The 10,640-nt window shown below is 47.3% G+C and overlaps 2 protein-coding genes across 2 annotated transcripts in view; both read left to right on the top strand.

Annotated features, from left to right (window-relative positions):
- LOC144703081 (putative serine/threonine-protein kinase At1g54610) overlaps positions 1-1,267 on the top strand; it is a 3,254-nt gene extending 1,987 nt beyond the window's left edge. The window contains exons 4-8 of the mRNA XM_078575164.1: positions 1-60; positions 121-221; positions 294-384; positions 452-829; positions 915-1,267. The exon at positions 1-60 is cut by the window's left edge and continues 168 nt beyond it. Coding sequence (XP_078431290.1) covers positions 1-60; positions 121-221; positions 294-384; positions 452-829; positions 915-1,157 — 873 coding nt within the window. The 3' untranslated portion in view covers positions 1,158-1,267. The remainder of the gene's footprint in view (positions 61-120; positions 222-293; positions 385-451; positions 830-914) is intronic.
- A 1,169-nt stretch (positions 1,268-2,436) lies between these two features.
- LOC144703082 (uncharacterized) lies at positions 2,437-4,788 on the top strand. Its single transcript, XM_078575165.1, has 3 exons — positions 2,437-3,664; positions 3,744-3,969; positions 4,117-4,788. Exons 1-3 carry the CDS (start codon positions 3,464-3,466, stop codon positions 4,533-4,535), a joined length of 846 nt encoding a protein of 281 aa, XP_078431291.1. The 5' UTR covers positions 2,437-3,463; the 3' UTR covers positions 4,536-4,788.
- The last annotated feature ends 5,852 nt before the right edge of the window (positions 4,789-10,640 follow it).

The raw sequence follows: 10,640 nt of genomic DNA, 5'->3' as shown, positions 1-10,640 counted from the left end.
GTTCTTCTCTCCGTCGATCTGGCTGACCGAGGGACTTCTGCGTCGGCTCTAATGAGTGAGGTAACTTCTATATTTTTCTGGAGAACACTCTGAACACCGTTAACTTAATTATACTTTCAGTTTTTCACCACAAAGCCGCTTCCTTGCGAGCCGTGGAGCTTGCCCAAGTACCCACCCAGCAAAGAGTTCGACGCCAAGTTCCGCGACGAGGAGTCCAGAAGGTCGAATGCCTGAAAGATCATCACTTTATCTCATCATTTCGTTAAACCTCTCGCTCCGACTGTTCACCACAGGCAGATCGCCATGGCTGGGAGGGCGCAGAGGGCCGACATCGAAAGAAAGGGAGCGAGGGATTCAAACGCGGAGCTTGCTGCCTCGTTACAGGTAAATTCAAACTCCACAGTCTCTTATCGATTCGATCTTTGACGAACAGATAACGAGCCGATGGCAGAAGAGGGAAACGCTGGTCCAATCCAGGAGTCGCGGCGAGAAATTCTCGTCACGGCAAGAGGACGTCGCCGTCGGCCTCCCGATGGAGCCGCCCAGACAGGAAGTTCAGCCGCGAGTTCCTATCCGGGCTTCGTACTCTGGTCCGTTGAGCCAGCGCGAGCAGTGGGCGAAGCTCCGAAAGGACAGCGACACTCCCAAGGTCGTCGCCGCGCCCTTCCTCGACTCGCGGAGAAACGCTTCAATGCACGAAGGCAGAGCGAGGTCCGGCCGGCTCTCCGAGTCGAGATACGCGCGCTCCGGCTCGGCCCACAAGATCGACGAGATATACTATTCCCATCTCTCCAGTTCCCGCCGACGAGCCGAGGAGAAGGAACCAGCGGTGGGTGTTCGCTGCTTCGCTTCTCTGTCTTCCTTGTCTCTGTTTACGGCATTGATTTCTTCCGTCGTTTCTGATGATGATCCAGGCTTGCGGGTCTGAGAGGCCGATGAAGGTCCACTATTCTGGGCCGTTGATCCGCCCGTCGGGCAAGGGGAACATCGATCAGATGCTCAGGGAGCACGATCGCCATATCCAGGAGGCCTTCCGCCGGGCCCGGAACGACCGGTCCAAGGCCAGGAAGGCGGCTCAGGCCTTGGCGAAGCAGCCCAGCGCCAGGTCCTACGACCCCGCCTGCCCGCTCTTCCCTTCGAGCCGGGGTCCTGCTTAAGGCGCCCCCCCCCCACACTCTTAGGTTGTATAGGGCCTCATTTTCACTCTTCTTCGAGATCCTCCAGGCTTAAGTTTTATGGGGTTGTTATCGCTATCCCTTAAAACCCATGTCCTCCTTTCGCTCGGTATCGAGGTTCTTGAATCAGAAGACTCCAATATCCGCCTACGTTGATGAATAGTTTCATTCAGCTTCGCGCACTTAGAAGCGGAGAAGTACTAGAAAAACTTAACTGACTGACCCAAATTAAGAATCATACTAAGACGCCTACATTCATCTTAACAGTCGTGAAAAGTGAGCATCGTAGTTAGTGCTATACCTGATATCAAGATAGTATCACCGGAATAACAGTAGGGAGCTTACACACTACCGTAATTTATGTCGATGAAGTACGCGAGGTAGGTACATCAGTTCACGGCAACTTCTGGACCGCATCTTTGGTTATTATTAAAAACGTTTATCCAATCTAATGTGATTTTAAAAGCTACGGATTAATGGATTGTTCATAATATTATGGTTGAAAATATGAGTCAAAACGTGGTCAGTTGCATAACTGTGATGTGTACTTTAATTATGTGACATGCCCATGTGGGCTATTAAGAATGGTTGTGGTCCCTGGATTAGGCAGTATATTTCTATCATGGGGTGATATCTTCATGAAGGCAAAGTTCGCTGCCCAATCAGCAAAAATTACCGCCTATCCAATGCCCATGATATGATAGTCGCTCTTTAGATTATGGTGGCTCGGGCTACCGCTAGAATCGGATAAGGTTCTTGTCAAAGGTAGTGACTACTCGGCGCCCGGGGACCATGTTTCTGTCTTATTTGGTAAGGGGGCTCCCCCGCGCTGTGAAGTACATTCAACGCTTGAATTTGGGGCGTTTGAGATCGTCGCCATTTGTTTTCATGTACATTGGAGGAGGCGCGAGCCACTGTTTGTGATAAATGTAAGCCACGTGTCGCCTACTGTAATTATATCTCCCGGAGCGAGAAGGCGACAGAGGAGAGGGTGAGAGAGAGAGAGAGAGAAAGAGAGAGAGAGGGAGGGAGAGAGAGGGAGGGAGAGGGTGAGATAGAAGAAAGAGTGAACGATGAGACAGAGAGAGGAAAGAGTGAAAGAGAGAGGAAGGGAGGGAGAGAGAGGGTGACAGAGAAGAGAGAAGAAAGAGTGAACGATGAGAGAGAGAGAGGAAAGAGTGAACGATGAGAGAGAGAGAGGAAAGAGTGAACGATGAGAGAGAGAGAGGAAAGAGTGAAACAGAGAGGAAAGAGGGAGAGAAAGGAAGGGAGGGAGTGAGGGTGAGAGAAAAGAGAGAAGAAAGAATGAACGATGAGAAGAGAGGAAAGAGGGAGAGAGGGAGAGCGTGAGAGCGAAGATAGAAAAGAAAGAGTGAACAATAAGAGAGAGAGGAAAGAGTGAATGAGAAGAGAGAAGAAAAGGGGAAAGAGGAGAGAGAGGGAAGTATGAAAGAGGAAAGATTGAAAGAGGGGCAGAGAGAGGAAAGAGGGAGATAGAGGAAAGGGGGAGAGAGGGGAGAGAGGGAGAGAGGAAAGAGGGAGAAAGTGAGGAGAGAGAGAGAGAGGAAAGAGGGAGAAAGTGAGGAATGCGAGAGAGAGGAAAGAGGGAGAGAGGGAGGAAAGATAGAGAGAGGTGAGAGGGAGGAAAGAGAGAGAGAGGAGAGGGGGGAGAGAGAGAGAGCGAGAGAAAGCGAGAGAGAGGATGAAAGAGAACGAGGAAGAGAGAGGGGAGAGGGGGAGAGAGAGAGAGCGAGGAAGAGAGAAGGAGGGAGGGAGAGCGATAGCGAGAGAGAGAGAGGAGAGAGAGAGAAGAGAGAGAGATGATTCCTTCCACCGTGGCTTGATTCCCCGGAAGCGGAATCCAGAACCTCGGTTTCCTCCTCCCTGGCACCCGTCGTCAACGAATCGGTCGGTATATCGGATGAGTGCAAACTATGAACCACGTCATCGTTCGAGAAGATCCTTTGCCGGGAAGCCTCATCTCTCTGTCTCTTTCGCAGTGTCTCAATCTGTATCTACTTTCCATATATCTAGCCGCATATATCCGTATCTCTTTCCATCAATGCCTCCATCTCTCTCTCTCTCTATCTCTCTTCATGAGAGATGCGATTATAGTTAGGTGACCATTGATGAATTCGGACAGCGATGTAACACGTGGTTATCAGGAACGGTGAACGCTCGGCCGTCATCCAACCTTAAACAAATGGCGACGGAGGAGATCAATCCGCCAGAGAGCTGGGAATTATAAAGCCGGACTGGCTCTCCCATAAGCTTCACAGATATGAACGATGGGCGGGGACGAGGTTAACAGTGGGTGCAGCGCCTTGAGCAGGGTGAAGAGCCTCTCTGATTTAGTTCTAGGGTTTTTCGAGAACGGAGAAGGAGACACTGAGGGCGACCAAGACATGGAGAGCAGCGACGAAGAGCTCAGCGGCAACAGCGCTAAGGAGCACAAAGCCTTCTGGGAGTCGCAGAACATGAAGATCCAAGTTTAGCGCCACCTTACTTAGAACTTGAAGCTAGTTTTTCGACCACCATGACCGATTATCCAAGTCTGTTCTCTCTCAGGTCTTGCTTTCTAAGAACAGCGCCTTGGAGAAGCGAGTACTGCGCGAGACGGAAGCGGAGGTGCGTCGTCTGCAGGCCGAAGCTGGGCCTTGCGCTTGCTTTCGGTCCTCCTCCGGCGCCTGCCGTGATTGCCTGCTCAGAGGAGTCGCGGATCGTCTAAGGGACGCCGGCTACGACAGCGCCGTCTGCCATTCCAAGTGGCGGACCTCCCCTACCGTTCCCAAAGGTCAAAACCATCATCGGTCCATTCATTTCCATGGGTTTACTGCCGTCCGCTCGGAGGGAAACGAAACGAAACAGTGCTCGCTGACGGATGATTGGAAGAATTATCGTGCTTTGCTGTTCCTTACGAGCGGCTGACGTCTTATCGCAGGAGAACACGCGTACGTGGAGGCAGTCGAGGCGCCGGCGAGAGTGGTGATCGAGGTCTGCTTCCGAGCGGAGTTCGAGATGGCGAGGGGAAGCGAGGAATACAGACGACTCGTTGCTCGGCTGCCGGAGGTGTTCGTGGGGAAGCCGGAGAGGCTTCGCGGGGTGATCAAGGCCGTCTGTGCCGCTGCAAAGAGGTGCATGGAAGAGAATAAGATGCATATGCCTCCATGGAGAAAGTCGAAATACATGCAGGCTAAGTGGCTAAGTCCCTGCGAGAGACAGCCTCCCCGAGTGGCCCTCTTCTCCCCAACCGCCGTTTGCGCTGCGGCTCAGCGTCCCAAGCCGCGTTCCTCCATGCTGACCTCCGACCTTCTCGATAATTTGCCTGGATTTCGCCGCCCTGCCGTTCAAGTGCTGTGATGTTCTCCAAGCGTACAACTTCGCCTAGATCTGAATTACCAACTTCCATCGGCAGGCGCTCGTGCTCCAGCGTCACGGCGTGTAGAGTGTTGACCTTGGGAGTTGTTCTTATCCTTCGTGTTGACAGCTTTGCCCGCTTCTTGAGGAAATCATGAGGATATGATGGTTCTATTAGAAAAGTCCGTCAAATTATCTTAGAACATAAAAGTGTTGTTCTCTTAGATTACGTTGATAAAAATATTTTGCAAGGAAACGTACGGGAATCCATCTTGCTTGATGGATGTGAGTGGATCTTCTGAATCACAGCAGTGGAGACTTGCTCCTCTGATGTGGATGGGGGCTGGAGTGTCTCATAATCCAGGGACCACAACCATTCTTTTATAGACCCTCATGGGCATGCCACGGTTATGTAGCTGACCTGGTTTCTATACATATTTGCAACAATAATATTATGGAGAATGCGGTAATCCCAAAATTTCTAAAATCACAATAGATGTGATAAACAAATTTAATAATAAAGATATACAGTAAACTGTGTGTAAGCCCACTTATGAGATCCAACGCATGTTTCAAGATGAATGACCTCGGTGTTCGCAACTCTTGTTGCACCTTACAAAAATTAGAATGACTTCAGGTGAGGTGCTCAATGCAATTTCCTGATTTTGTGTTTGTTTCCAAACAATCTAATCTTCGTCTAACTATGAGTACGCTTGACCTATTCCTTCTCTTCTTGGAGTGAGGGGAAATAATGATCTCGTCTAATTTAAAAATAACACAGCATTGGGATTACAAGTAAAATAGGCTGGATGCGTGGAATCAATACTTTTGAACACCATATCTTTACATACACAGATGAAAATGGTAAAGAGTTTTGAGCTTTTTATTAAACATATATCATATTTTATAAGAAAAAATCAAAATATAACATTATCCACTACTATTGAATGACGATCATCTTCTGATATGGACTAACAAAGCTGCGATTAAATTGCCACTAACGAGAAACACCAAACACAAAAAAATCATTTTCATTGTAAAAAGTATTAAGCACCAATTTAATGAAATCAACGCAACTGAGAATAACAACTTGGAACAATCGACCATGAGAATCAGGAATTCAAATGATCTATCCATTCCCTCTGTACAAGAGAACATGCAGTGGAAGAGAGGAGGGAGGGTAAACCTAAAGTTGTACAGATTTAATGCATCAGATGCTGGAAAACTGTTCAAGGCTGATGAGGAAGACACTTTCCAACCTCTTCAAATTTCCCCTGACTAGTACAAGCGCCTTAATTTCCCATACTATATGTCATATGTGAATTATTTCCATCAAACCTAAAGGCAATATTTTATTTTACTTGTTCATACTTCTGACTGGAAGACACCAATTTATGTACTTATATGAGGTAATATGATTTTTTTCTCACGTGTTAATTCAAATGTTTAGTACGCCTAATGCATTAGGATTCATTTCAAACATATAAAAAATCTGTGTTTTTTCACATCATCTACATATCTGGTGATATGACATATCATTTTATATGGCCATGATATTTGATTTTCAACTCCACTGGATTGACATCAGCATTAATATGGACAGTATGCTTATATCTTTTTTGCTAAATAGTATTCACTACTATAGATTATTACTATATATTTTTAGGATGCCTTGATAGGTATTCCATCTCATTTTTGGCAAACACTTTTTATTGCTAATAAGTTATACAGATAAAACAAAATTTGATCTTACCAAAAAATTAGGCAGCAACGTGAAGTGGATTAAAACTCTGTAATTTTTCATATAGGTGGAACTTTTTAGTGTTGGTTTATTGGTTGAAAAAATTGAACTCTAGGCTACCCTTTGGAATAACCTAGAGAAGAAGGTTAGAAAATTTGAACCAAACATTCAGGAAAACACACAACCTTTGTGTCACTTCCCCCGAGGGTCAAGTGGTGTTTTTTTGGAAGAATCTTAATCACACTTGAACTATCTCCCACACTCTAGTAGAACAGGAATCAATCAAAGAAATCTGATGCACTAGACCTCCAACAACAAGTTGAGACCGAAAATCCAAGATGAGATACAAAGAAAGGGGAGAAGAAATTAAATATAAGTGCCCTAATTGTCCAGACATTTTTTTAGTTCCAAGGGTTTTGAGGGATAGGATTACTTTATTTAATGACTCAATCCACGTTCCCTCCTTTCCGTATTTGAAAATAGACCTTTCAAATTCATATTTGGGTTCATTCCACAATTCTTGCATTCATAGTTGGGTTTGAATGGGCTTCAAGTGTATGCTTCTCATGTATCTGGATGATGGCTTGAGTTTTTCATTTCATCTCATTTGTATCTCAAATTCACTATTTGATTTAATTAAGTCAGGTATCTCAAATAAAACTCTAAGAAGATGTGAGAAATCCACTTGACTCTAAGAAGTCTACTGGGTTTAATCTAAAAATTCAATAAAATAAAAATTAGATATTCGCAAAACGAATCATATTGATGTAATACGATGTTGGTCAGGATCGAGCGGCTCGTATTACGTCACAGGAATTATGATGCAATGACGTGAGATGTAATTCAATGCACGAGAAAATAGCGAATGAGCAGTAGAGGGAATCGGCGGATAACGGTGTCGGCTGTGCCGGTCAACGAGAGAAGAATGATCCCTAGATCAAACTCCCAAATGACCCGCGAAATCAACTAGACGTCTAGACAATGAGGGGCGTATGACGGCCCTGAAGTGTTCGGCGTCTAGGCCAAAGAATATCTGTCAACCTCAAAGAATTCCTACACTCGACGACGGTGGCTATCCTATCCGTGAATTGTAATGAAAATAATGGCAGAGGACGCGATAGCGGAAGACGAGACTGGAAAAGATAATAATGCTGGTAAACAGAGGGGAGACGAGACTAACCTTTAGTCCGGCTAATCCACGACGTCAAATCTCGTTCTGGCAGGTGATGTGGTGTAGATGGTAACGTGTTGGTAGACGACTCTGGCGTGATTGCTCGGACGTCGGACCGATGAGCGCAAGAGGTGATCAAGTCAACCGACCTTGGGACCACGGCAAAGGATGTGGCAGCAAACGGGCACGCGGGGAGGTGTTTTGGTGCGCGCGCACAGGCCGGCGTGAGGAGCACGACGCGCGCACTGGCGAGCGGACGCACCGCACGGTGGCCGCAGGCGAGGGCGCGCGGACGCCTACAATGGCAGGAAGAGAGGCGCACGGGAGGGGTACCCTCTCGCTCGGGCACCGGGCGATGAACGGTGGAAGGGTGGTCGAGCGGGAGGCGAGGGTGAGGGGCCAAGAATCGAGAGGAAAGAAGTGTGGGAGAATTGAGGGTTCAAGAATGGTAATGGGGAAGGGTCAAGAACGAGATGGGAAAGGACCAAGAACGAGATGGGACGGATCAAGAGCGAGATGGGAAGGATCAAGAACGAGATGGGGAGGGTTCAAGAACGTGGAGGGACGGATCAAGAACGAGATGGGAGGGGTCAAGAACGAGATGGGAAGGATCAAGAACGAGATGGGGGGGTTCAAGAACGTGAAGGGACGGATCAAGAACGAGATGCGAAGGTTCAAGAACGTGATGGGAAGGATCAAGAACGAGATGGGGAGGGTTCAATAACATGGAGGGACGGATCAAGAACGAGATGGGGGGGTTCAAGAACGTGAAGGGACGGATCAAGAAGTTCAAGAAACTGGGTGGGACGTGGTAGAATCAAGAAACGCGGCGAGGGGAAGGAATCAAGAAAACGTGGGGGAGGGGAAAGAGGGGAAATTCAAGAAATGTGGGAGGATGTTCAAGAACGGTGGTGGGGTGGATCAAGAACGAAGAGAAGGGTGGGGTATGGATCAGGAATGGTGGAAGGGTGGGAAAAGGTACCAAGAAATGGCTTTCTTGAACTGTAAAAACCAAGAACCCTCCAAGAAAGAGGAGTTCTTGATGGATCTGGGGTGTGCTCCCTCGGCAGAGCAGATTTCCCCGGTTGATGGCGTGTCGGCGACGCTTCTTGAATCTCCCAAGACCCCCGGAGTAATCTCGACGAAGGCCTCTTTCGATTCTTGATGACGGCGGCTTCTTGAAACTCTTTCCTCGCACCGGAGTGATCTCGACGGCACGCTTTAACACGTCTCCCTCGGAGTGATCTCAACGGGAGAGACGTGGGCTCTACCCACGGAGTGATCTCGACGTGGGGTGGGGCAAGCCAAACCCCCTACACTACTCTCTACGATAGGGGGGAAGACAAATTGTGAATAAACTTTTCAACAATGACTCCAAGGTGTTCCTTGTGCATGGCATCCCCTTATATAGTGAGGATGGGTGCCAAGTGAACATGGGAGAGGATGAACTGTCACGAGACGTGGTTCAGCCTCTCCTTACAAATTCAAAATACAAACATAAAAAGTAAAAACGACGAGGACGGGGCCCACCAACATTGGCCCAGTCCACGAATCCGAAAATACAAACACACATGAAAATGAGCATAAGTAAAAAGATAAAAGTTCTTACGCGGGGTACTTAAACCGCGGGTGGCGAGCGTCGGCGCGAGCTGCTCGGCGTGGCTGATGACGTCCCGTCGCGTCATCCTCGAGATGGTTCTTGGTCATCGTGGCGTCGTCCTCGAGATGGTCCTCCATCACATATGTTTATCATTTTATCCTTAAATTGTGAATAACGCAAGTGAAGTTCTAAAAAAAGTGGTAAAAATGAGTAACTAGAAGCATATTTTTATTAATCTAATTTTGTGTCATCTATAATGCAGGTATATCAGAAGAATTTGTGAGATGATTCTTTTAGAGAAAAATCTGTTAGAGGATTTTGCAGGTCTCTAAGAATTTTTTTGCAGGTCTTATCAGCTTCTAGAAGGATCTCCTTCTTGGGCCACTGTATGCAAATGGGCCTCAAGAAGTGGGTGATGGAGGACAGTCCAGTCAATTGAGTTCCAACCCGTCACCGGCCACCTTGCAGAGTCCATGCCGACATGAAGAACCCACTCTTCCACTATCAGGTTTGAGAAGCGGCATCGTCGTCTTGCTTCGTGTCGTGTGTCTTTATGTAATTTTCTTTTTGGTCATCTTTGGATTGTCGGGAGGCCCCTCCTGCGTGAGTACCGACCTCCTGCATGTGTTTTTATCTTAATTATGCTAGTTGCCATCTATAAGGGGAGGACATTCATGTTGGGTTTCGTCTCCCCCTATAGAGCCCTTTTAAGGGGAAGCCCAATAGGCTTTCTCCTTAAAACTGGGCACGGTTGGGTATTCCACAACTGCCACTCTTCCTCTATAAAGAAGGGGGAGGGGTGGACATGGAAAAGGATGTTTTGTTGTTTGAAGATCCAGATCTGTTTCTTTGTGGCAGTTATATTTTTTTTCTGAAGAAGTTGTTCCTATAGTTGCACCATTGTCCCTATCGATCTTTCTTTTCCACTCCCGTGCAAGGATTTGTTGATCATGTCTTATTTTGCAAGCCGGTGCCAAGATTTCAGAAGCTTATCAGAAGGATAATTGCCTTTGACCAGTCGTTGCAGAATATTCCAAGTAGTCGTGAGACAAAATTGACTTCAGATCATCACACGCGTGCCGGGTAGGTCCGCGAGATCAAGAAGTGCTGCCGGGTGCGACTCTTCTTTTTTCCACCATTGCATCCTCCAGGCGTCAACGGTTGTGGAAGAATCTTTGCGACTAACGGAGAACTCCCAGAAGATTATGATTCTGGTCATCGAACTGCCATTCACTGCCAGAATAGATCTATTTGTTTATCTCCTCCGGGCTTTCTCGACTGCTAAGGGGTAATAAACAATTTCAAGAGCCTCTCTCATCGCCGAAACCTTGTTAGTGACATTGACATTCGTCATTCTTCCATGTAAGATTGCACTAAAAAGGGTTGATCAAAAAGTCGCCCTCGTTATCGTGGTGTTTTGTTGATCATAAGATACTACATCCGCGTCCTGCGGAAGGACTGGCTTCACATTCTCGTTCCTCTTGATCGGTTGTTGAACCAAGCATCAGTTGTGACTTTCTCTTGTATTGAAAGTCAATGTCCTTCGGGAGACATATCACCTTGGGTGGCGGTTTACGTACCAATCTCGTTCGTGCG

Source organism: Wolffia australiana, chromosome 5 (genome assembly GCF_029677425.1).
Source record: "Wolffia australiana isolate 7733 chromosome 5, ASM2967742v1".
Lineage (NCBI taxonomy): Eukaryota > Viridiplantae > Streptophyta > Magnoliopsida > Alismatales > Araceae > Wolffia > Wolffia australiana.
The sequence above is the reverse complement of the archived record's forward strand: the minus strand, read 5'-3'. Positions and strand labels throughout refer to the sequence as shown.